At 54.2% G+C, this 26,340-nt stretch overlaps 1 protein-coding gene across 6 annotated transcripts in view; it reads left to right on the plus strand.

Moving 5' to 3' along the window:
• Positions 1 to 26,340, plus strand: part of PTPRE (protein tyrosine phosphatase receptor type E) — a 164,295-nt gene extending 137,955 nt beyond the window's left edge. For 5 of the 6 annotated variants that reach the window (XM_045439239.1, XM_045439238.1, XM_045439236.1 and 2 more), the window contains 13 exons: positions 492 to 528; positions 2,307 to 2,404; positions 6,398 to 6,517; positions 7,723 to 7,886; positions 11,793 to 11,928; positions 12,243 to 12,392; positions 12,725 to 12,818; positions 14,086 to 14,162; positions 15,022 to 15,156; positions 17,789 to 17,914; positions 18,636 to 18,802; positions 20,592 to 20,727; positions 23,390 to 26,340. In XM_045439239.1, coding sequence (XP_045295195.1) covers positions 492 to 528; positions 2,307 to 2,404; positions 6,398 to 6,517; positions 7,723 to 7,886; positions 11,793 to 11,928; positions 12,243 to 12,392; positions 12,725 to 12,818; positions 14,086 to 14,162; positions 15,022 to 15,156; positions 17,789 to 17,914; positions 18,636 to 18,802; positions 20,592 to 20,727; positions 23,390 to 23,464 — 1,515 coding nt within the window. In that variant the 3' untranslated portion in view covers positions 23,465 to 26,340. The remainder of the gene's footprint in view (positions 1 to 491; positions 529 to 2,306; positions 2,405 to 6,397; positions 6,518 to 7,722; positions 7,887 to 11,792; positions 11,929 to 12,242; positions 12,393 to 12,724; positions 12,819 to 14,085; positions 14,163 to 15,021; positions 15,157 to 17,788; positions 17,915 to 18,635; positions 18,803 to 20,591; positions 20,728 to 23,389) is intronic. The other variant, XM_045439237.1, reaches the window with a different exon arrangement.

Raw genomic sequence — 26,340 nt, forward strand, 5'->3', positions numbered from 1 at the left:
CGTCCAGCTCTGTGCTGACAGCTCAGAGCCTGGAGGCTGCTTCAGATTCTGCGTCTCTCTCTTCTCTCTCTGCCCCTCCCCAGGTCACAGTCTATCTCTCTCCCTCTCTCTGTCTCTCTCTCTCTCTCTCAAAAATAACCATAAAGAAAAAAAGATTTAAGCGTTCACTTTAAGTGAACCTTAAAATATCGTTTAATATAAATTATAAAATTATCATAAAAATACAACATAGGAGAATTTGTACTTACTAACCGGTTAAAAGTATCTGAACGTGTGTCTGCTTGTGTGTGTGCGTGTGCGACTGGGAAAGTATTCACAGGAAAAATCTACGGCGGGGCCAACGAAAGTGGCACTGGCTCCGAAAGTTTTCTGAGTTTTCTGTGTTTTCCAACTTTCTCGTGGTTGATACGCGTTACTTTCCAAACAACAACGGCAAACGCCTTCAGCCAAGAAAACGAGGAAGAATTACAAACCTGATTTTATGTTTCTAGGGTTACAAGGAGAAGAATAAATTCATAGCGGCTCAAGGTAAGCTTCTTGCTGTTCTTTTCAAAACGGGATTTTGGTAACATGACGTGGGAGGCTATCTGGTCCTTGTCTGCTGCCAGGAATCCCGAGGCTTCCCCTGGGCTTCCTGTACTGCCCCGTCTGTGTTGCCTGTTTGCAGTCTGTCCAAGCTGTCCCTGAGCACGGGCCACGCAGGGGTGTCCTGAATCTCACAGAGCCTTGCGATTCGAGGCTGGCGCTCCATTGACCCTGAGTGTCAGCGCGTCCTGGGAGCTGCTCAGACGTGCTACGTTCACATCTGCCTCTCAGCAAGCCTTCTCGGGTCATTCTGTGCCTTCGTTCGCCAAGCTCTGCCCCACGAGATGATGAAGCGTGTTGTACAAACAGAGCTTCAAAAGAACAGACGCGTTGGAGCCCCTGAGAACCCAGGTCCCCCTTCCGCGGTCGGGCAGCCAGGGGAGGGTGTCATCATTTATAAGTGTAGGTGTAGCCGGCACGTTGGACGTACATCCACGCAAAGCATGCGTGTAGACAGACAGACAGACAGACAGACAGACACATGCCTGTTCCCTCACATCATGGTGCAAAGACAGGGCACCCAGTAGGTTAACGGTTATCATTTGAACGTGCTGATTCTTTCATTAGACAACCCTGAACCTCTCTCAGCTGGCTGAGCTCGGGTGTGGCTCCCGGTTGTGGTTGTTTCCAGGCGGGTGGGGAAGGGAGGGAGTCGCTTATCAGATCAAGGCCTTAACCCCCAGGGCGCCTCACGCACACCCTTCAGCTCGCACACGATCCACTTTGCACGGACGAGGTCTGACCTACCATCCGTCAGCCCAGAGGTGGCTGGGGACGTGGAGCCCACAGTGGCTTTCGTGGGCTTCCTCCCTCGCAGGTGACAGTCTTTCCGACAACAGGTCCCCCAATTCAGCGCACGTCGGAATCACTTGAGAGCTTATTAAAAATGTACATTTCTTAGGAAATAGGGAAGCACACAGATGCATACACCCAGAGTACAGCGTCAGAGAACCCGACAGACATCAGCTGACACAGATAGAGGAGTCTCTCTCCCGTAAGAAGGGGGGGCAGCCCGGGGCCCAGGCAGTGGCTCAAAGGAGAGGGACCTCTTGATCTTCCTGCTCTGCCCTCCGTGGCATGTCACTGTCTCCCTCAGGGTCACAAAATGGCTGCGTCTCCAGGCACTGTGTCTGCATTCAGGCAGGAAGGAGGGCAAAGGGCAGAGGACTTTCTTCTGGGGATGCTTTGTCTTTGGTTCAGACCGCTCCCCAGGAACCTCAGCCCACACCCCGCTGGACGGCACTGAATCATCGCCAGCTGCGAGGGCAGCTGACAGATGAGGGAAGGGGGTTAGACGTGGAGGGTGAGTGGGTCGGCCCGCAGCCCGTCTGCGTCTCTGTCTGCGTCTGTCTGTCGCGCACACACAGACCCTCGTGCAGTTCTGGAGTGGGTGCTGGCGTACCGAGGCTTTGAGGGGCCCCCTGAGCGGCCGCACAGCACTCTGGACAGGCAGGCTCAGACCCCAGCCTCATCGGAATACCCGTGATTGCCTGTGAATGGGGTCACCCCCTGGACGCCGCTGTGTGCCTCCCCAAGGACATCCCAGCCCCAGGGGGTGGCCAGGGGTGTGGGCGGTGGGGCGGGGAGGCCGCACCCCTTCCCAGTGGGCCAGCCGGCCCTTCTGTGCCTGGGAGGAGCCCGGTCCCAGGGCCCCAAGGCCAGGGTGACAGGGGCCAGAGACCCTCTTCGGGTCTGACTTTGGGCTCCTCCTCTGCATACAGGCCCTAAACAGGAGACAGTTAATGACTTCTGGAGAATGATCTGGGAACAGAAGTCTGCAACCATTGTCATGTTGACGAACCTGAAAGAAAGGAAGGAGGTGAGCCCAGCCTTCTGACTCACAGACTCTACTCTTTAAGCTTCTGGGGCTTGGCTGGGGGTGTGCTCACCACATCCTTTTCCTATCCCTCTCCCTTCTTATCGCTGCAGAAGAAGACGAAAAAAAAAAAAAAAAAACACGAGGGGCTCACAGCATTTTTATCGCGAAACAAATATTCTGTGTTCCAAGCATCTCACTGCTCTAGACGGCGACACGCAAATGTCACAGGGTTCTTTCTTCAGCCGAGAGCCCCCCCACCCCAGCCCCAGCCTGGCTGCTCTCCGGTGCTGGGCGTGTGCGGCTCAGCACTCAGAGGCTCAGCGTGCTGGGCATACCCTACGGTGGGCCTCGGCCGACCAATAAAAGTGGATTTCCTGCTTATTATCCAGACTAGAGAACTGTATTTGAAACACAAGGTGTATTGAAGGAATGTTGATTTAATTAGCTACTTCTAATTTAAAACGTAATGCACGGACACCGGAGGAACTTGAAGCCTCTATAAAGAAGGTCAAGAGGATCCACGTCCTAAGGGGACAGATACTCCTCCTCCTGGTCTGCTCTGCTGGACAGGCGGCCGCAGGGGAGTGTGCAGGGGGCAGCACACAAACCCCGCCTCCTGTGATTTAAGTGCCGCTGGGAGGGGCAGGCGCCAAACAGAAAGCAAATAAACATAAAAACTGTGTCAGGAGGTAACATAAAAAATAACGGAGAGTAAAGGGCTGATGAGCAGGGAGGGCCAAGTGAGCCAGGCAGACAAGGACTTAGGGGCCTGGGGCTGGGGCACTGGGGGGGCGGGGCTTCAGGGCCTGGGGCTGGGGCACTGGGAGGGGGCGGGGCATCTGGGGCTGGGACACTGGGAGGAGGCAGGGCATCTGGGGCTGGGGCGCTGGGGGGGCGGGGCTTCAGGGACTGGGGCACTGGAGGGGTGGGGCATCTGGGGCTGGGGCACTGGGGGGCGGGGCTTCAGGGGCTGGGGCACTGGAGGGGGCGGGGCATCTGGGGCTGGGGCACTGGGGGGCGGGGCTTCAGGGGCTGGGGCACTGGAGGGGGCGGGGCATCTGGGGAACTAGGAAGGGGTGGGGCATCTGGGGCTGGGGCACTGGGGGGGGCGGGGCTTCAGGGGCTGCGGCTGGGGCACTGGGAAAGGGAGGTGGGGCACGTGGAGCCATTCTCCTGCCTTCCAGCCATTGACTTTTTACCTAAGGGGCACAGACCCGTACTGCATAAGGCAGAGCAAGGTGTGATGGTTTCTAGAGCAGGAAGGAGGGGACCCCAGAGGGAGGAGCAGCCCCCCTTGGGTGTAGGTCAGGGTGGGGGCAGGAGTGGCACCATGTCTGAAAGGCTGGAGGAAACTTGACCAAATCCAGCCCGAGAGAGGCTCCGGGGGCAGGGTGAGGTGATCATAAAGCCAGGAGTACTCGGCTGGGCTCGCACCTCGAGTGCCCCCAGAACCGCTGGCAGTGGGTCAGGGAACTGGGCTGGGGTCTCGGGCTGGGGTCTCCGGTGACAGACTGAGGCAGGCGGCCCGGGGAGGGTTTCTCTGCCGAAAGCAGGGCCTGGGTTTTCAGAAGTGAGTTTTCACCAGCATGAAAGAATCGCAGGCTAGAAGGAGGCTTGCCAGACAGGGGGTCGCTGTTCTAGCATGTTCCAGCTTGAGGCCCAGAACAAGGGGGGGGCTGGCCGGGGGCGAGGAAGGCTCTGTGTGGTGGGAGACGTCTGTCCTCCTGGTCCCTGTCTGGGCCTGCCGTGTCCCCACGCGGTGCTGGTCTCCACCCTGGCCCTGTCATCGCACACTGGCAGGGGACCCCCAGGCAGCTGGGCTCAGGGGAAGGGGAAGGGGAAGGGCTGCCCCCAGGGATGGAAGTAGGCGGCCTGCTGGGGCAGCTCAGCTGAGGCCCTAGGCAGACACTGGCCCTCAGGCAGAATCCTCCCCTCCCCACGTGCCACCATCACTGGTTTGTTTTATGTCGTCCAAAAAGCACAGGAAAAAGCCTCCAGTCACTGTTTCCGGTTGAGTAGGATGGGTTTTTGTTTTGTTACCAGGGCGGTTGGGACAGAGCTGGAGAGGGTCACTCTCATGGGGCGAATCCTGTCCTGTGGATGGAAAGAGTGACAGGAGACGGGGGGTTCCAGGCAGGAGCCCTGAACCCTTCCCACGCTCTCAGCAGATGCCTTGGTAGGACCCGGCCCCCAAAGCTTCGCGGGGAGCCCCGGGTCCCCTGGGACCCGTGGCCCCACTGCTGCCACCTGCAAGGGGGTGGGGGAGGGGGCTTGTTTACACACATGCGACCCAGGGAGACTCAGAGACCCTCCCCCTCTGCACTCCCCCCCCCCAGCCCGCTGTCATGTTACTCGACATTTATCTCCGATCTTTCTCTGAAGCCTCCTACTGGATTTTTCCAGTTTTGTGACTCAGAGCCGGCCTCTTCTGTATCTTGATTTTGACCATTTCAGATGAGACCATTTCTCAGTAGAGTTCCCTTTTCTTAAGTGCTTACCCTTCTCTTGTTGTCTCCCGGCTTCAACATCTTGGCTGAACGTTGTGAAATGCGGTTGCTCTGACATCTCGTGATCTGACTGGAGGGAGGGCACCTTGGGCGTCGGGTGAGACCAGAGGTCAGAGGGTGGAGAAGCGTCCACACCCACAGCCCTGTGGGGGCCTTGGAAGCAGCCCTCAGGCCCCGGGCCAGAGTCTTTCAAGGGGAGAATCTCAGGAGGTCCTGGGGGGTCCCCAGGAAGCCAGGACTGGCCCAGATTAGCACTTTTGGGTAACTGCTTCTCTTCAAGGCACCTCAGAGATGCCCTGGAGTAGGGAGGGGAAGTTGTCCTGCAGTGTCGTAATATAAATGCCGGGCCTGGTAAGTGCCAGGCTGCCTTTTTTCATAAGACTGTTAATCCTCGTGACTTATTAGCTGTGCCACTCGTGGGCAGCTTCCAGAATAAACTGTCTCATGTTTATTTTTGAGAGAGAGAAAGAGATAGAGTGTGAGTAGGGGAGGGGCAGAGAGAGAGACACAGACACAGAATCGGAAGCAGGCTCCAGGCTCTGAGCTGTCGGCCCGACGCGGGGCTCGAACCCACGAACCGCGAGATCATGCCCTGAGCCGAGGTCGGATGCCTAATTGACTGAGCCACCCAGGCACCCTGTCTGTCCGACGTTTAGAAGGCTTGTTGAGCACATCTGGGCCCCCATAGGTGGGTCCTCACACACTCCTGCGCCCCGTGTTCGCGGAAGACTGTTGCCCTTTAGGAGCCATTTGTAGCTCTGAGGGAGGGAAGGTAAAGAGGTGGGGCTCTGCGTGGCGGGGTGCCCGTCCTCTGCAGATTTCTGCATCTGCCTTGTCCTAGGCGGAGATAAGTGGGGAGCGTTAAGCTGACCCCTCTTCCGCGGTGGGCTGGCCAGCTTTGTCCTCCGTGAGCCGAAGGACACCCTGCTGGGTCCAGTGGGAAGCGTTTGGGGACATGCCGTCCTCCCGTGAGGCCCAGCCTCTGTTGGTGTCGAAAGCAGACAGGGGCCCGGGTATAGGCTCAGGGCTGTTTTGTGGCCTCAGTCTCCCAGCTTCCACACCTCCTAGTGCTGTTTCCCAGCTCCGGAACTGTCTGAGGGAACCTGGTGTGTGTGAGGAGGCCCTGTGTTGATGGGGGGGGTGAGGGCGCTGACGTGCCTGAAGGGCACACACAGACTTATTTACTGTTTCTTAAAGTTTATTTATTTATTTTGAGAGCGAGAGAGAGAGTGCATGTGCATGAGCAGGGGAGGGGCAGAGAGAGAGAGAGCATGTACACGGGCGTGTGTGAACGGGGAAGGGGCAGAGAGAGAGAGAGAGAGGGAGAGAGAGAGTCCCAAGCAGGCTCCTCGCACAGAGGCCAACACAGAGCTCGATTCCACAAACCGCGACATGACCTGAGCCGAAACCAAGAGTCAGACGCTCAACTGCCTGAGCCACCCAGGCACCCCAGACCTATTTCTTTCTCTTCAACTGTCCCACGTAGGAGAAATGCTATCAGTACTGGCCGGACCAGGGATGCTGGACCTATGGAAACATCCGTGTGTGCGTGGAGGACTGTGTAGTTCTGGTCGACTACACCATCCGGAAGTTCTGCATACAGTCGGTAAGCGTTCTGAGTTACCAACTTTCTGGAAAGGCAACCCTTCGAGAGAGCAGGGTCAAGAATAAATACACGTGTCATTATTTTTAGCATGAAGAGCCTCACCCCCACCACAGCCTCCCCGCGGTGTTGGAGCAACTCTGGCCGAGGGGGGGCTGAGTCCGGAGGAAGTGCGGGGGTGGGGGTGGGGGCGGGTTGGGGCTTTCGTGGACTGAGGTCGGGTGTACAGGGGAGGAGACAGGTGCACCCCCAGTCTTCAGACAGCTCTGGATGCTCCTGGGCCCCAGTCACTGTTTTGGGTGGAGGAGGGCAGGTCACTTGCATGGGGGCACGGGGCCTGGGGGTCCCCCACTCAGTCGCATGATGTCATGTCACACACTGAAGTGATGAAGTGAGGTTTTTTTTTAACAGTCTCAAAAGTTGATCTGTCACCTGCTGAGTATTTTTTGCCTTTATTTCCTACTTGTCCCAACTCCATCCCTGCCTAGAAAAATGTAAGGCACAGATGCCTGTGGACAAAGCAGATGAAATAGAGATTTAAGATCTATGAAAACCAGAAGATCATGCAATCAGGAGTCAAAGGTGGAGGGTTTGGCATAGTCAGATGGCAAAATAGGAGTCTGAGGTTCCTAGAAGCCACAGCAAAGAAGGGAAGAGGATGAGCTTGATGATGATGGTGTTTACTCTCCCCTGCTGTGTCCCTCCCGGACACACTGACACACACACACACACACACACACACACAGGCACTTCCACATACACTATCCAGCCTTCCATGATCCGGCCAGAGAACCGCACCCATGGGCCTTTGGCGGGGAGGAAGCCTGAGAGGCTCTGAGTGGGGCTGGTGGGGTGGGGTCTCCCGTAACGGGCCAGCCACATCTTTCCCCTCAATCTTGAGCCTCTGGGGAGCGAAAGTGTTTGCTGCTGGCAGTTACGCAGGCAGACCCGGATGAGGCCTCCCCGCTCACGAGTGGGGTCTGTGAACTCCAGGGTCGACTTCAGGGATGCGTCTGGCTGCCGGGGGCCTGGGCCGGGTGCCGTGGGTCCTGCTGTGCGGACCCCGCGAGCAGCCATCGTGCCGCCGGTGGACCCACGGCGGCCTGGGGCCTAGATGGCAGGGGTGGGGGTGGCGAGCATCCTCAAGACGTGATGCTGGGGGAGGGGCGGGCGCTGTTCCCTCACTCACGTGTCCCCCTTCTCCGCAGCAGCTCCCCGATGGCTGCAAAGCCCCGCGGCTGGTCTCCCAGCTGCACTTCACCAGCTGGCCCGACTTTGGAGTGCCTTTCACCCCCATCGGGATGCTGAAGTTCCTGAAGAAAGTGAAGGCCCTCAACCCCGCCCATGCCGGGCCCATAGTGGTCCACTGCAGGTATGTCGGGCCAGGGCCCCCGGAGGACTCGCCCTCGTGGCTGGGCTGGTCCCAAGGTGGGCAGAAAGACAGGTAGGGGCATAGTGAAAGCACCCCCCTGCCCGCTGTGAACACAATTACTAGTGACAGCTTGGGGGATCCCTGGGGGTGAGAGCCAGAGGGACATTCAGCCCACTCTGTGACAGCAGGACCCGTCCGTCAGCAGCGTCTGAGGGGGATCCCCAATTCTTAAAACAGACAAAAGCCGAGGGGCCAGGTTGATAGTGCTACTGGGGCTCTGGCAGGTTCACTGCCCCCGTAGACCCCAGGTCACCTCTGGGGACAGAGATGGAAACCATGCTTCTATGGAGAGCCCCCGCCCCAAGTCTTTCTACATGAGTGCGCGAGGCTCAGAGGGGCTGGGGGCCGTGGCCCAGGAACAGCCAATAGTGGCCAGGAGCAGCTGTCCAGGGCGGGGTGTCCCCCCTCCCAGCTGCGATCTCCTGGTCTGCAGTGGGAGGGACAGTCCCGGAGGGGCCCGGGACTCGACTCTGAAGGTGGGCTAACTCCCTCTGGGGCTTATGTCTGCCTGCCCAGCGTGGCCGCTGGTGCAGAAAGTCATGTATGAGAAAAGGCCTCAGACTTCGGGTTGGTTGACTGGCTTGTGCCCTTTCTGCTTTTGAAGACAAAGGCACAGTGGTGAGCAGTGCTCCAGGCCAAACTCCCCATCCTCCCGGTGGGTGCTCAGTTAGAACCTGAAGACAGTTTGGGGGCCAAAGGGGAGGCCCCTGTCATCCGGCCAGGGATAGACTCCTGGACCTGCCGCTTGGGAGCTGAGGGACATTGGAGCATCTGTGCGTCGAGTGAGGTGGCATCCTTGGGATTACACCTCCTGGGCTTACGAGTTCCTCCCAGCAGGTGCCCTGGAGAGGGGAAGGGGTGGAGGCCCATGCTGGGGGTCCCGTCAGCCGCTCCCGTTCTTGCCCAGGCTTCGTGAGACTGAGTCTATGTACCGCTTCTGCCGAACTCCGGTGTGACCGGTCCCAAGCATCTGTATCACTGTGTGCAGGTGCCTTTCGTCCCTCGTCCCCTTTGTCCCTCGTCAGTGCCAAGATACTGAGAACGAACCTGGCTCTGACAGCCGAAAACAAATACGATCCCCATGACGCCCCAGTGAGCAGGGCCCGCCCTCCAGGAGGTGGGAACAAGCCTGGCCGGAGGGGCCTGAGTCCCATCAGAGATCCGGGGCACTGCCGTAGCAGGGACGGCGGGTGCTTCCCCAGTAGCCTGTCCCCAGGCCCCGGGGTCCGACGCCCTCAGCCGGAGAAGCCGTGGCAGGGGGTCTCCGCATCCAGGTCCTGTTGGCTCTACAAGACCGTTCCTGCCGCTGCGGGCTCCCTGCCTCCCGCTGCCTGTGGTGGTGGCCCCGCTCTGCCCTGGATGGCGGGAGGTAAAGAGACGGCCTCTGTGTCTGGTCGGAGGGCAGCCGCAGGGAGCTGGCTCCGTTCTGCTTTGTCCCCGTCCCTCCAGATCTGTTGTGCTTGTGACATCTCAGCGAATGACCACTGCCCATTCTCTGCTCCCTTCTCCCTCAACCACAGGTGCCCAGGGCAGGTGCGTCCGCCGTTCGTCTTATTTTCGCACTGGGCGCCCTCCGTGTCCGTGAGGCTCAGCTCTCGCTCTTGAGTGCCTGGTCGTCTCCCTGCGGTTCTGTGTTCCTTTGGCACAGCTGCTGTGGCTCCCGGGTTCTCCTGTCTTCTGTCACGTTCTGTCTTTGCCACCAGGTTTTTCATGGCCAGTAAATGGAAGGAGTGGCGCCCTCCGACTCAGGCTTCCCAAAGCCCCCCTCCTCTCTGGGGGAAGGAATCCTTCCCCTCCTGGGCTGAGGCCCCGTGAGAGGCCGGTGTGGGCAGATGGGCGGTTCTGGGCGCCTGTCTGTTGGCGGTGATGTGGTGGCAGGAATTCGCGCCAGGAGGGCAGGCCTGCCGGAAGCCAGCAGGGTTAGGGAGAAGGCTCACACTGGCTGTCAGCTCCCGAGACCCAGGGCGGACTTGACTCCACCTTCCCACCCCCAAGTTCATTTTCATACAGGATCTCCTCAGCTCCGGGCCATGCACGGCCCCCGCCCCAGGGCTCTGACTTCCTGATGGCCATCCTTGCTGACACACTTATCCTCAGCGTTTGGTTCTTGATCACTTAATAGGACATTCTGTGCCCGAGTCCCCCTGAGAACAGCGTCCCCACGGAGGCGGCCAGGACGGGTCAGCTGGCCTCAGCCTTTCCATGGGGGACCAAGTGGCTTCTCCCACATGTACCCCAGGCCAGGTGGGGGGGGGGGGTCCTGTAAGCGGCTGAGGGACCCTCACAGCCTTGCAGGGAGTTACTTTGTGGCCTCCCTCTCAAACCTGTTGGGTAGTGTCTCACCTGGCCCTGCACCTGATGATTTTCTCTGACTTCGTATCTGAGAAAGAACTAAGACTCCCAGAAGACCTCTCCCGTTTCACCTGTTCTCCCCGCTGAATGAGGGGATCTGCCCAGGGGGACGGTCTTCGCCGCTGTCCTAGCCCCGTTTCGGAGACGAACTGGAGAGAGTGGTGTCTCCCACCCACCCAAAGGGGAAAGTGGGGGACTTGACTCATTAAGTCGTGAGTCTTTTTGTTGAAGAGATTTCTTTCTTTCTTTCTCTCTTGCTTTCTTTCTTTTTTTCTTTCTTTCTTTCTTGCTTTCTTTCTTCTTTTCTTTCTCTTTCTTTCTTTCTTCTTTTTTCTTTCTTTTTTCTTTTCTTTTCTCTTTCTTTCTTTTTTCTTTTCTTTTCTTTCTTTCTTTTTTCTTTTATTTTCTTTCTTTTCTTTTCTTTTCTTTCTTTTTTCTTTCTTTTCTTTCTTTCTTTCTTTCTTTCTTTCTTTTTTCTTTTCTTTTCTTTCTTTCTTTTTTCTTTTATTTTCTTTCTTTTCTTTTCTTTTCTTTTCTTTCTTTTTTCTTTTCTTTTCTTTCTTTCTTTCTTTCTTTCTTTCTTTTTTCTTTTCTTTCTTTCTTTCTTTTTTCTTTTCTTTCTTTCTTTCTTTTTTCTTTTTTCTTTTCTTTCTTTCTTTCTTTTTTCTTTTCTTTCTTTCTTTCTTTCTTTTCTTTTTTTAAAGAGGGTAATGCTGCAGGGGCTGGAGGGAGTGGTTCATGCTGCATAGATGAGTCTGGGTCACTAGGGTGTTCCTCCTTCAGCAGATGTTGGCTGAGTGCAGCTCTGTGCCCACTGAGTTCTGGGGGCTGGAAAACAAACACGTATGGCCCCACTGTCTGGTGGAGATGTACCTAGGATGGCAGGCAGGGGGAGGGTGGGACCGGGATCCCGGCGGCACAAGGAAACCCAAACCCAGGAAGCCAGTGGGGCAGTTTCCTGGCCAGGAGACTGCTCAGCTGTGACCCCAAGGGCCAGCTGGCTTCAGCCAGCCGCGGGAGGAGCGCTGGGGCGCCAGAGAGAGACCCAGTGCCTCCCATGAGGGCTGGCCTTGGCTCAAGAGCGCACAGACATAGCCTGGGGAGCCTCCTTTTTATAATGAACTTGGAAAAGCCATTTCCAGTGTGACGTTGGAAAAAATCCACTTGCACACACAACAAGAAGACGGCATTTGGTAATAGAGGACGATTACAACCTCATGTGAGACGACTACGACAGATTTTTTCGACATGCCTTTCAACAGTGTCTAGTTATTAGAGGAACAGTGTCAGATAATTTTACGAAGATTGTGGTGCCCTCTGGTGGCCTCCCCGTAGACTTGCTCTTCATTCACCAGGGAAAGGCTCGGTTAAGCGATGGGCTGTGTCTCCCAGTTGAGGGCAGCGTGTCCTTCGGTCCAGGTGCACAGGTCAGCTTTGGCGGGCGGGGGGCGGGTGCCGTGGCTCACGACTCGGCCTCTTTCTTTTCCCCGGCAGTGCCGGCGTGGGCCGGACGGGCACCTTCATAGTGATCGATGCCATGATGGACATGATGCACGCCGAGCACAAGGTCGACGTCTTCGACTTCGTGTCGAGAATCCGCAACCAGCGTCCTCAGATGGTTCAAACAGATGTGAGTAGCCCTCCCCCAGCCCAGCCCCTCGCCCTGGGGAGAGCTGCACAGAGCAAACCCAGACACCTTGGCCACCCCCGGACTGTCGGTGCACGGGTAACAGTGCCTGGCAGGGAGAAGGTGCTCAGTAATGCCCGCTGCCATATGGTCCTCACTCAAGGCCATAAGCGGCCATTGGTAACAGCCGTGCATCTGACTTTTGCTCCCAAACCTCCCTCCCTTGGCAAAGTGTGGAGTTGGTTGCTGCTGAGCTGTGAGCGGCCAACAGTGGCCGGGCACACTCGAGGGCGCGGGTGCTCTGGGTCTCCTCGCAGATGCAGTACACGTTCATCTACCAAGCCTTACTGGAGTACTACCTCTACGGGGACACCGAGCTGGACGTGTCCTCTCTGGAAAACCACCTGCAGACGCTGCATGGCACCGCCACCCACTTCGACAAGATCGGGCTGGAGGAAGAGTTCAGGGTACGTGAGAAGGCGGGCAGCCGGCCAAAGGAGTCCCCTTTCAATCACCCACCCCCCTCTGGCCCGAGCCCGAAACAAGCAGGGTGGCCCTCCCGCCCGTGATGCAGAGGGAAGAATTCTTGGGGGCTTTCAGAGCTGAGCAGGGGCCTGTGTGGGGGAGCGCGTCACGCGTGGGCTCTCATTTCCCAACATTCAGGAAGTGCCCGGGGTCAGAGACGGGCTGTTGTTGCGGGTCAGCAGGCGCCCTTGACAGGGGTGCTGTTCCGGGGTGGAGGGAGTCGCGCGGGAGAGTCCGTGTTGGAGCTGTGACCCCGTGTCCTCCTTGACTGCAGAAACTGACAAATGTCCGGATCATGAAGGAGGACATGAGGACGGGCAACCTGCCGGCCAACATGAAGAAGGCCAGAGTCATCCAGATCATTCCGTGTAAGGCAGCCCTGGGGCCGCCCCTTGGGATTGAAACCCCAAGGCAGGACGGGATTGGGGCTGGCACGCTGGGAGAATTCTTTGACTGCTTGCCTCTGTAAGCCAGGATCCAAGGGCAGGACAGCCCCCGGGCCTGGGGTTAAGGGCTCCTGGGGGGCTATGTCAAGGGTAGGTGAGAGAACACCCACCTGTGAAGCAGTGAGCGACACAGACAGTCCTGTGTGTCAGGCGGGCAGCATGTGATACGAGATGTAGGTGGCAAGACAGAGGGAGGACTTCCTGGAAGCGGAGAGATTTGCTCTGGTCGTGACTCTGGGGCTGCATGGTTCTCATCTCATCCAGTAGTCCCCCCGAGCCTGTATATGGAGGAGGGGGCCCTGCTCCAGGCCAGGGGACCCGAAAGGCCTTGGAATGGGCAAGGGTGGAGTTGGGACCCTGGCCTGCCCCGAGGTCCCAGGTAAGGGGGAGAACGAGGAAGGGGTGCCCATGTTTGTTGAGTGCAGGCAAAGAAACAGACTCCACAGAGATCAGAGGGACCACAGGAAAGGAAGGGAGAGGGTGAAGAGAGAGAGAGCACCTCACTGCAGATGTGGACTCAGGGTTCCCGACATGCTTTAGTGGTTGCCGAGAATCAGAAGTGCGTGAAGGCTGGGGCGCCAGGGTGGCTCAGTCGGTTAAGCATCCGGCTTCGGCTCAGGTCGTGACGTCACGGTCCGTGGGTTTGAGCCCCGCGTCGGGCTCTGTGCTGACAGCTCGGAGCCTGGAGCCTGCTTCGGATTCTGTGCCTCCCTCTCTCTCTCTCTGCCCCTCCCCTGCTCATGCTTTGTCTCTCCCTCTCTCTCTCAAAAATAAACAGTAAAAAAAAAGTTAGAAAAAAAAAAAGGGGCACGAATGCTGGGTGAAGCCTGCTTCAGCCTGAGACACTGGCTTCTGTGCGGCTGCAGCCATAATTCCAGGTCACCTGTCGGGCCACATTCCTTTTACTCCTGAAATGCAGTATTTTTAATGCTCATATTTTGGTAGGAATTACATCAATTCATGGCACACGAAAATGACAACTGGGGTAATTTCAGAGCTTTCCTACCAAAACACAATTTCCTGGGCCAATTTAATTAACCTACTTTATAAAGTAAACCTTCCAGGGACTTGACTCGACTTCGCGATTTTATTAACAAGTTTTGTGTTTTGGAAGCTTGTAGCCACAGAGTGAGCTTTGCAAGGCGGGGCGGTGTTTGTGCTGTGACTGAGGGATCATACTGCTTTGCAGATGACTTCAATCGGGTGATCCTTTCCATGAAAAGGGGTCAAGAATACACAGACTACATCAACGCCTCCTTTATCGACGTAAGTATAGCGGCCCCGGCTGTGCTTTGCAAAGATGACTGTGACCTTCATCTGTGATCACAGACTCTTCATTAACTCATTTTCACGATCAGGAAGGAGTCCTGAAATCCCAACCATTTCGTTAGCAGAATTACTTGCTTCTAAAAAACAAAAAACACAAACAATGAACTTTGGAAACAGAGGTAACAGGTGCACTGCTAAGGAATTTGCTTTATGAGGCACGGTGCTTTTTCCTTGACGTCTCTAATACGCACTACGCACCAGGGTCACATGGGCCCTTGCACGGCTGGCTGTCCTGCAGTCTCTGTGCCCTCCTGTCCATTCCGCGTGGACGGAGCGGTTGTGCGCTCCGGGCTGACCGTCATCGCCTGTCTCCACGCACGGTGCGCCGAGCTGAGAAATGGTTGGGGAAGGACGCTGCGGCCACATCTGCGTTAGCACGTCCGTTTGCAGATGAGAAAACGTTGCCAGAGGTCACGTGGGCCGCATGGAGGAACTGGATTTGAATCCGCTTCCTCTAAGCCCGCCCCCAGTCCGCCACCATGACGCTAACTGAGCCGAAACACAGCAACACACGACAACAGAGTCACCGGTGCTCTCTCAGGTGGCCGGGGCCAGCGTGGCTCATGCCACCCGCTCAGAGGCGACCCCAGGCGCTGCAGAGGAGGTGGCTGGGTTGCAGAGAGAATGGGCATCTCGGGCTGTCGCTGCGTGCAGGTGGTTTGCTGGGGCCCAGCCCGGCCCTGGAAGCCGGAGAACGTTTTCCCTGGCCGGGCCCTGGCCTCTCCTGCACCCCGCTGTCCGTAGTGGAGCCAGGGGGAAAGGGAGTCAGACTCTAATCTCTGTTCCCCCTTTGAAGGGCTACCGACAGAAGGACTATTTCATCGCCACCCAGGGGCCCCTGGCACACACGGTGGAGGACTTCTGGCGGATGGTCTGGGAGTGGAAGTGCCACACGGTCGTGATGCTGACGGAGGTCCAGGAGCGAGAGCAGGTCAGGGACGCCCGCCGCCCTGCCCCCTGCGGGGGCCTCCCGAGAACCCACAGCGCCCCCGGCGGCCCCCCGCCACCCACAGGTCCCACCCGGTGGCAGCCGTCAGCTGCTGAGGCCACAGGGACTGGGGAGGGAGCCCGGCCGGAGACGAAAGAGGTTCCACTCTTGCTCGGCCATGACCGCCCACTGGCTTTCGCTCTTAGCCGGCATTTCTTTTAACTTATCTTAACTGTCTTCAAGACATAAGGACGTAGGCATTGACATGTGTGTGCCTTACAGGTGTTGTCCTGGGTGGGCCGAATGAGTCAAATGCTTCGCTTTCCCCAGAGACCCGTCCAGGGCCTTCTTGTGTCTTTTATTGAATGACACAGTAAATACTCGTGAGCCCACCATCCGACTGAAAAGCCAAACCTTACCAGTGATGTACATCTACCTGTACGTTACCCAACATAGAGCCGCTACCCTGGAGGGAGAGAGAGAGAGAGAGAGAGAGAGAGAGAGAATCTTAAGCGACTCTGCACTGTCAGCTCAGAGCCCGACTTGGGGGTCAAACTCTCGAACCATGAGAACCATGACCTCAGCCGAAATCAAGAGTCAGACATTTAACCAACCGAGCCACCCAGGCACCTTGCAATTTTTAATATACTCACAGCGTTGTGCAACATCACCACTATTTAATCCTAGATCATTTTTGTCACCCCCAGAGGAAACCCCACACCCAAGAACAGCCACTCCCCATTCCTTCTTCCTCTAGCTTCTGCAACCACCATGAATTTGCCACTTCTGGACGTTTCATGAAAATGAGTTCCTACAACATGTCTTGTGTGATCGAGTTCTTTCACTTAGGGTAATGTCTTCAAGGTTTAACCATGTTGTATCAGGAATAAGCTCTTTTTTTCTTGACAAATAATATTCCATTGTAAGGACGGGCCACATTTTGTGTATCCGTTCGTCAGCTGGCGGACATTTGGGTTGTTTCCACTCTTGGGCTGTTACGCATTATGGTGAGAACATTCATGTTCAGGTTCTGACACAGACCTGTGTTTTCACTTCTCTTGGGGAGACGCCTAGGGGCCGAATTACCGAGCCGTATCATAACTCTGTCGTGCAGACTCCTACAGCTTAACATTTTGGAGAACTGCAGACTGCCTTGCACGGCAGCTGCCCCAGTTTGAATTCCCGCCGGGAGTGGACAAGGGCTACAGTGACTCCTCATTCTACCAACATTATTGTCACTGGTCTTTTTAAAGCCATCCTAGTGGATGTGTTCTTTGCTTTTTCCAGAAATCTTTTCAGATCATATACGTGTGTGTCTAAAGCAACTACTGCTTTTGAACTTCATACAAAGGGCATCATTACAGTGCGTGTTCTGCCGGGACTTGCCCCTTCCGCTCAGGATGATGCTTTTGACACTTTCCTACCCTGATGCGTATCGCTGTGGTTCATTCATCGTGATTCTATTTTGTTCCACTATACAAACTGGACATCCTAAACCCACTTTTCTATCCCTTCTCCCGCTATGGGAATTTGGGATGATGCCACGTTATTGTTTTACACATGGTGCTACCTACCGGTACATTCTCCTTCGTGTCTCATGCTGCACAAGGAAGAGCAGACTCCAGAGGGACATTACGCCACATTGGAGAGCGTGTGACAGTTTGGGTTTACAAGATACTTCCTCACTGCTTTGCCAGGTGGTTCCATTTCCCAAAGCGGACACTGGCGGTGTGTGAGAGAGATATTCGATTGACGCCCCTAGTACCGTCGGGCATCCTCATTTTTGTTGATTGAATACGAGTACCTGTCATCCCTTTGTAGCTTTGATTGGCGTCTCTCTGATTCCTGTGAGGTCAAGCCTCACTTCATATATGTATAGATGGGTGTTTTCCTCTGTGCAAGACGCCTGGCCATGCTTTTCTCCCGTTTTGCTAGTGAGTTGTTGGCTCTTTTTATCTTGACTTACAAGAATTCTTTACATGTTCTTGATACTCGCCCTTGGCGGGTTTTACGTACCGCAGATGTCTTGTCCCAGCTGATGGCATGTCTTTTCACTCTTCTGAGAATGTTTGCTGATGGAGTGAAGTTCACTGTGTTGTCATCTGATGTTGCAATCTTCGCGCCGTGGATGGTTAGCTCTGTCGGGGTCTTGCTTAACGAGTCCTTCTGCACACCTCAGAATGGAAAGACATTTTCTTCTAAGGCCTTCACGGTTTTGATTTTAACTTTAAGTATTAACCCATCTGGGTTTATTTTTATGAAGACTCAAACCTACTGCATATGGTAGTGGAGGTTGTGCACTGCCCAACTCCAGGAGGGCTGGACTGTTCATATCAAGCTTGGTAGGTTGTGAGTCAGGGACCCAGTGCTTTTCCTGCATGGAAAACCAATTTTTCCAATTCCATTTACAGAATCTTTTCTTTCCATCATGTATCTGAGTTGCAACTACACGCATGTCTGTTTCTGGATTCCCTTGGTCAATGGGTATTAACGGGCATTCATATTCGTATTCATGTGATTTACTTGGTCAGATGAAGTACGTTACATGGTTTGAGAGTGATTCTGCCTCATATCCTCAAACTGCTAACAGCAAGTTATTTGCTATGAGACTTAACATGTTATTTTTTACCCCAAGGATAAATGCTACCAGTATTGGCCAACAGAGGGCTCAGTGACTCACGGCGAAATAACAATCGAAATAAAAAGCGACACGCTTTCCGAAGCCATCAGCATACGGGACTTCCTGGTCACTTTCAATCAGGTATTATTGCCAGAGTGCGTTCAACCCTCGTAGACAGAATGCACCACAGCATCCGTCAGGGTCTGCTGGTGATGGTACCAGAATGTCCTGCTCCTTCCACCTCCTCTAACTGGTACCTTGGTATCCACGTTCAGTGCGGTGAGTAGGGAGCCGTGTTAAAAAGGGGCAGATCTCCTACAACGTTCGCACCCTCGGGGTCACCTGCCTCCTTGCTGCACGAGATGGTGGAGCAGAGTGGCCGACTCCTAGAGGCGTCCCACGGCCACCACCTCCGCCTTCGGGAGAAATGGCAGTGGTGGGGGGCAGGAGGAGGAAAGGCCGTGAATCAAGCCACAGAGGCCTGTTCAGAGCCCCTAGGACAGGAGGGGTCCTGGCTTCTTAAGAAAGAGATGATCGTGTTGTCTCCCGCAAAGTTGCCAGGGATCCCATAAAGGTATCTGGCGGGCCCTGGCGAGGGGCTCCAGGGAACATCCTCTGGATGTCTTGCCCCCACTCGGAAGGAAATACTGGCCTCCCTGCCCTTTAGGGTGCACACGGCCCACAGACCGCCTGGTCGGGCCCCTCAGGCCCGCCAGGTGGGGACCGTGCTGGCCTTCGAAGGCCCCAGGAGGGGCCCAAGCCTTGGCGCGGGTCCCCGGGAGGACGGGTGGGCCCGGGTCCCGCTCCTCGGTGGTCAGGGTCCTGTGGCCAGGCGGCCCTGAACGCCCTTCCCCGCCCGCAGCCCCTGGCCCGCCAGGAGGAGCAGACCCGACTGGTGCGACAGTTCCACTTCCACGGTTGGCCCGAGATCGGGATCCCGGCGGAGGGCAAAGGCATGCTCGACCTCATCGCGGCCGTGCAGAAGCAGCAGCAGCAGACCGGCAACCACCCCATCACTGTGCACTGCAGGTGGGCGCCCCCTGCCGGTGGGGCCGAGCCGGACCCTACGCCCGCTTAACTGCTCCCAACGGCGTCATTGCCCTAGACTGTAGTTTTCACCTTCCCCGTACACGGAGAGCGTCACAGGGATGCGGAAAGGTCATCTGCTGTGCCCGCAGGATGCATTCAGGGGGAGGAGTCAGGGAACCCGCTCAAACACACGGTTCCGGTTCCGTATGCCTTTTAAATCCTCAAAAACCCCTCCAGGCACAGCTCTGACCCACTTCCTGAGCCTCGCCTGCCGGCCTTCCTTTCGAAAGACCGTTCTGGCTGATGTGCCCGCCCCTCCCTGTCCTCTCCTCTGGGCTTGGGGAGCCAAGTCTGCACTGTAGCACACCCTCGAGGCAGGAAGGTTTTCTTGAGCCACTCGAGGATGTCCAGGCTGGGATCGCTGCCCAAGGCCTGCAGCCCCACCCCAGCCCTGCTCCCAAGGCAGGCACAAGGGAAGCCAAAGGAAACGTGGCTGGGGGTGCCCCTGGAGACAGCTGGGCACCCCACCAAGGCCCTTGATTAGCAGCATCACAAGTGTGGAAGGGTGAATCTGGCCCAATCTAAAGACGTGCCGGCTCACCCTCCTTCTGTGCTGACCCACTTCTGGTTATGCCAGAGCCCCTCCCCGTGCCAGCAGCGGGGGTGGGGGGTGCGGGTTGGCCACCAAAGCAAATCTCTTCCTCGCAGGAGTTTGGGGTGCTTTCCTTGTCAGGGGTGCTAATTTGCTTCTGAAGCTGCCCTTCTATTTATTTTTCCACACGTGGCTTCTGTTTTGCGTGGCTGCCGCTTGCCCCACCCCACCCATCCCTTGTAGCCACCAGAGCCTGGGCCTCGCTTGGGGGGATTGGAACTCTCTGCCTGGGACGGGCCTGGGTGCGCTTCTGGCCTGGCCAGCAGGTGGAGCACACGCCCCGGGTTTCAGTTCCTGTGGGCTTTGTAGAAGTCGTTTAGAATAAACTGGAAACGAGTGCCCGTCTCCCCAGACCCAGACTGAGTGTAGGACACCAGGGATGCAAAGACGAACGAATCCCACAAGGGCAGATGTGGGGACAGGTCACTGAAATGGGACGGGAGCCTGAGAATCAGCCCACCCGGGGTGGGGCGGGGTGGGGGTGCCTCTGGGGCCTGGAGGGCTCTCTGGGGGGAGCCAGCTGAGCCCGCCCACTTTGGGCCTGGCCTCTTGTCTATCCTAAGGCTGCCTGGGCTCTGCTCTTGTGGGGTTTATCCAGTTTATCAAGAAAATGACCGTCTTAAGTGGAGTGGACCCAGATCTTCATCGCTGGGAAGTGTCCCTTATCTAACCGTCCCTGGCAGGGGATGCCCTCTGTCTTAACATCACACCTTGTGAGCCGCCGCCTCTCAGAAGGCGGGTCCCTCACACAGAAGGAGAATCCAGGCCGAGTTACCTCTCCCCAGACCTGAAGCAGGAGGGTTCGCGTTTCTGACAAGTTCCCCGGCAACGTTGATGCTGCTGGTCCTGGGGACCACACCCGGAGAACCCCCCGCCTACACGAGTTGCAGCTTGAAAGCTTGTGCCGGGTCTTGATCCCACTCATGAGCTACCTGTCTGCTGTAACTGGGCCAGTGCTTTAGGAATGTCACGTTTGCGGACTCTCGCTCCACGCAGATGATCTTTAGAAATCCAAACCTGGCTCATTTTCGGGGGCGATTGCTTCTGTGCTGATGTGCGGGGATGGGCTACAGGCTGTCTGCGTCTCGTCCCCACGGGCAAACCCCGTCATCTCCCTTAAGTACTTTTCCTCCACAGTGCTGGAGCCGGGCGAACAGGTACATTCATCGCGCTCAGCAACATTCTGGAACGAGTGAAAGCCGAGGGCCTTTTAGACGTATTCCAAGCTGTGAAGAGTTTACGACTTCAGAGACCGCATATGGTGCAAACCCTGGTAAGAAACTGAGTGGCGAGGGTGTTTCCGGAAGGGCCGAGAATTGTCTGTGCTGAGTGTGGGGAGAGGGAGGAGAGCGAGCTTCTCGGGGGACGGAACTCAGGGCACTCTCCCCGGTGAAGCTCCACGGACCCTCTGCTTCCCTTGAGTCTGGCTGGGGACGGTCCCCTGGGCAGGACGCTGGAGGAAGGGTGCAGCCATGACTTCAGACTGTAAGACCCCTTGGACAGAGGAACTGAATACACCAGCTTTCTGTGTCATGGTGACTATTCCGCCAGATTCTAGGGCCATCCTCTTTCATTCTGTGACAAAAACACATGCTTCCTGGTTTGCAGAAGACATGCTTCCTCAACAAGTAATCATTCGGCCCCAGTAAGCGCAATTTCAAGAAATGTTCTCACACGTCCTTTTTCTCAAGTCTTCCTATTTGTAGATGTGCCCTCCTCGCCCGCTCCTTCTGTATACTCACAGGATCCCCAGGCAAGCAGGCCGTCACGTGGAAGGTGACAGGAGGGCCCCTCCAGCACATTCCCGCCGCAGGGACAGCTCAGCCGCTAGGATCGCCTGAGCAGAACGGGGTTCGCCTTGCGCCCCCAGGCTGGGCAAGAGCGCGGGTCTCACCCTGAGGGCACACCAGCCTGGCCTGGAGAGTGTTCACAGTCCTGCTCCGTTGCCAGGCTGCCCTCACACTTGCTGGGGGTGGGCGCCAGGCTGGCATCGGCGTATCTCTGGCCCTCCCAGGTGGTCCCGAAGTGAATACAGGCTCGAGAGCCACTATCAGTAAAGGAAAACTGGTGTGCCTACCAGCCCCCCACCCTCCTCGCCCCCACGCCCCTCTTCGGGCCATGACTGGGGCAGAAACCTGAGGCTCCCCTGCTTTCCCTAGAGCCCTGGTCCCTACGCGGACCGTCCTTGCTAGGGCTCTGGAAGATGCTAGAGGCATCTTCTAAAGGTTATGCCTGCCTACTGACAGCTGATACCTCCTACAGGCATCGTGAACTTGACTGACTTTGGGCATGGGAAAAACAGAAGCAAACCACTCCGCAGAAGATTTTCTAGATGAAAATAATAATGATAACAGGAATACCTTCAAAAAGAAACTCAGAGTTTTTTTTTTAATTTTTAATGTTTATTTTTGAGAGAGAGACAGAATGTGGGTGGAGGAGGAGCAGAGAGGGAGGGAGACACAGAATCTGAAGCAGGCTCCAGGCTCTGAGCTGTCGGCACAGAGCCCAACGTGGGGCTCGAACTCACTGACTGCAAGATTATGACCTGAGCCAAAGTTGGGACACCTAACCAACTGAGCCACCCAGGCGTCCCAAGAAATTCAGTTTTTAACTATGAGCCATACTCTTTCAGTTTCTTTCCTGTTTTTTGAGTCCACTCCCGGCTTCCCCAGGCAGAGTGAATAGCTTTAGTCCTGTCCCGCCCTCAGTTAAGTATAAAAGCTAAGTCATGGTGTCCCTTTGTTGCTTGGGCTTTGGGCGGTCATCCCAACATCATGGCTGGACGTGCTTGGACAAGCTCCTTCCACTTTCCGGACTTTAGTTCCCTATCTGTGGAAAATGGGGCGACAGCACCTGCCTTCAGTCAGCGTGCAGATTTGTTTTATGTCTGTACCTCAGGGGCCCCGTGAGTGCCTGACCCAGGGCGGCTCCCAGCGATTGTAGCAAAGAACATTTCTTATCCGACTCAGCATGCAAACACCTCCTTGTTCGTTTTTAATGTTTATTGATTTTTGAGAGAAACAGAATGCAAGTGGGTTAGGGGCAGAGAGAGAGGGAAACACAGAATCCGAAGCAGGCTCCAGGCTCTGAGCTGTCAGCACAGAGCCTGACGTGGGGCTCGAACTCATCAACAGTTTGATGCGGGGCTTGAACTCATGAAACGTGAGATCATGACCTGAGCTGAAGTTGGATGCTCAACTAACTCACGATTTGTGAGGAGGGTGAGAGTCAAATGATGCACAGGAGTGTTTTAATAAGTCAGATGCCTTCGATAGAAGGTGATGTTTTTTGAATTCTAAAATTTATATAAAACAATGTCCCTTTTTGGAGTAAATGGAGGCTTAAAAATACCCTAGATTTTCATCTTTTTTAACTTTCATAGGTTACTTCTTTGTTACATTATGAAGTTTATTTGAAGTTAACTATTCTGGGTTTTTTTTAATTTTTATTTCAAAAATAGTTGTTTTCCAGTTTTTTAATGTTTATTTATTAGTTTTTGAGAGAGAGAGAGAGAGAGAAAGAGAGAGCACACACAGGGTAGGGGCAGAGAGAGAGGGAGACACAGAATCCGAAGCAGCTCCAGGCTCTGAGCTGTCAGCACAGAGCGCGACGTGGGGCTTGAGCTCCTGAAATGGGAGATCAAGACCTGAGCCGAAGTCAGACACTTAACCGAGCCTCCCAGGCGCCCCTGTTTTCCATTTTAAGTATGAAAACTGAAGACCTTTTACTCAGACTCTCCTCAAATACGCTAAGTTGAAACTAATCGTTGACATTTTTTTATATTACAAAAACAGTTTTACCTGGAAACGTCTCTGTGTAACCAGTATGTAACTAGTCAGACTTTTTTTTTTTGGCTTCTTTTTATGAGTTTCTCCTAATTGAATTAATGGAATTTAAAAAATCATTTTAATATTTTCTTGTTTTTTTTTTTTCAGGAACAGTATGAATTCTGCTACAAAGTGGTACAAGATTTTATTGATATATTTTCTGATTATGCTAATTTCAAATGAAATTCCTGCCTTAAAATATTTTTTAATTTAATGGTCAGTATATTTTATAAAAATCATGTTAATTTATTTCATAGTTGACATTAATACCCGTCCTAATTTCTTTGTATATATTTTGTTACGCTTTAAAGGCCACTGCTATAAAGTTATTAAATCTTAAATACCCCTTTTCAAAACGGGAATAATGTATGAAGGTCAAGTAATATCCCATAAAATGCATTTCTGCTAATATCGGTAAATACTCTAATTTTGCATTAGATTCATCATAGCCTAGAATTTCACACACACAGCACGTCTAAATGTTAAAAACCTTAATATGCGATGTGTGCTTGACGCAGGAGAGTAAACACAGAGCCCGCTGTTAAGAAAGCGGTCGAGGACTCAAAAATCAGTTGAAAATTCCCTGTCCAGACACTGATTTTTACAGCCCTGCGCAGTGGCATTTTGCGGGAGGTAAAATGTTCATGGAGATACACTGTAAGTAGGGGATCCTGTGAAGTCCTCAGTCTCAACTCATGTGGTTTACCTTTACATTTTAAAGATCAAGGGCGTCACAGCCCGCGTGCAGGTATAAAATGCATGAGCACAGTTGGTGACCATATAGTGATACACGTGCGTTTACTCAAGGCTGGGTCCGTGCTGCCTGGGCCGGAAGTGGGGAGATGTCAGTGCTGGTGGCATGGTCACCCGTGGCCTTGGGTACGGCAAAATCAGCTATCAGGCTGCGTTCCCACGTGGCCACTTGCTGTCCGTCTGTCTGAGTGTTTGGCTCAGAGGAGTCTCTGAGAATCAAACCAACTGTATTTCTCACTCTTGCCTCTGGTCTCGAGCTACCTAGAGGCTCAACGCAAACCACTTCCTGATCCTAACGTGCGGATAGAGCCAAACGTCTGACTCACGCAGATGCCAAGAGCACACGCTTGGGGAGACCACCACAAGCACTGATGCTTTCAACTTTCTGAGAAGCATTTTGGGTTGTTTTTTTTTTTTAAAAAAAAATTCTTGTACACGCTAAGATTGTTTGTAAGAAAAGAAATCTTAAAATCTAGATTTATACAGTTTTTTTTAAAGTCTCCCTCCTGAATATTTAAGTAAAAGATAGAGAGAGAAATCCTTAATCTAAAGGCTAACTTATTTTTGAATGGAAATACTACTGAGACCTTTGACACTGGATAATAATAATCTCACTGCCAGACTGGATTGGCTGATGGGGCGACAAAAGGGAGAAGGTTGAATGTAGAAAAGTTTAATTTAATGACGGTGATCTTTCTGTGGCCATTAGGTAGCAGATGAGCATATGAGCACAATATATATATATATATAAAAATATAAAAAAATAAAGACACCTGCTCTAACATACTAAAGCACTTAAGATGTGCATTTGGGGTACAGTGGTTTTTTTTTTGCTTTTAAAAAAAATACAAAGGCCTTATTTGACATTTCCACTGAGAAGTGACTGCACCTTCCTATTGCACTGTTCATCCCGTGTCCATTTCTGGTGTGCACAACGTGATCCCAGGGTTTCTTGCATACTGACGATAGCCTCACGGTGATCAAGTCTCCGTGGCTCCTCTGAGCTCCACTCCATGGCAGAAGGGATGCCAGCCGGAAAGGCGAGAGCACAACTTTGTGACCGATGCCGCCGCCGCCAGCCGCATCCCTGGGCGCACGCAGTGCTGAATACATCCCTCCGTCCTTCCCGGGACCGTGAGGATACGTTTGGGTCGAAGAGGAAAATGGAGGCAGCTCTGCAAGACGCACCAGCTGGTCCCATATGTTTTCATTGTCAGAATCCCGCCCCCCCCCCCACCCCAAAGCCTTTCTGTGACTGAAGGAGAAGAGAGAGAACCAAACTTTTCATTTGGCACCAAACCCTAGAAACCGAGCTGGCTACGTCGCGATGAAAGTGATCTGTAATATACCCGAGGGTTCAGGGTCAAAGTCAAGGGAATGGACTCGGGTCTAATTTAGGAGCCCTCATGAGAAGCTGTCGGGCCCCTCAGTGGTCTACCTGGCATCTCTTGTGTGGCGATTCAGGTCGAACTTAACCAGGGGAAAGTGCCCCGTTTGTGCGTTGTTCTGTCTCCCTGTGTCCGCTGCAGGCATCCTGGCACCCACTTTGGTCCTTCAGCCTCTGGAAACAAGGCAGAAGCCGCGACCCCTTGGGCACAGGACCCCTGTCCCCAGTCGAGGACAGTGCTTGCCTTTCTAGGGGCCTGGGAATTGCAGCCTCCTGGCCTCTGCCCAGGCCCCCCCGACCCACCCAGTCCAAACAGTCCCTTAGGGGACGCGCTACCCTCTCTGTGCAACCGGGAAAGCTGACCTCTCCTTCCCCCTCTGTCGAAGAAGGTCCATGGACATGACGGCGCCCCGCTGACGGGGCTGACGAGGCCATTCTTACCTTCACGTTTTTGTGTGTCGCATGAGGCTGCATCCAAATGCCAAATAGCGATTAGGAGCCTACCGTTCTGATCGACAAGCTCTACGGTCACTGTGTGACTCACTCTACTGTTTCTCTCCATGTGCTAGACGAATGAAGAATGCATACCAGTGTTTTGAAAGGTATTTTTATGTGTTTTTAAAAACTTTTTTAAATGAGCCTGACACGTCTGTTTCAGCATTCGAAGACATGCCCATGTGATTTTTAAGATGTGTGGTTCCTGATACTTTTGTTTAACTAAATCGTGTTTAATTTATGTGCAATCTTTATAATATACATCTGTAGTCCCCGTTTCAACTATCATAGTTTCTTTTATTACATCTGTAATTTGATCTTGCTCTGATTATAATGCCAGTGAATGTTGCCGAATTCTTTGTATATGCAAATTGCAAGATCTAAAACAGTCTGATGCAAGGATAAATCTTTACTTTGACTTCCA

The sequence above is a fragment of the Leopardus geoffroyi genome, chromosome D2, assembly GCF_018350155.1.
Source record: "Leopardus geoffroyi isolate Oge1 chromosome D2, O.geoffroyi_Oge1_pat1.0, whole genome shotgun sequence".
NCBI classification, from domain to species: Eukaryota; Metazoa; Chordata; class Mammalia; order Carnivora; family Felidae; genus Leopardus; species Leopardus geoffroyi.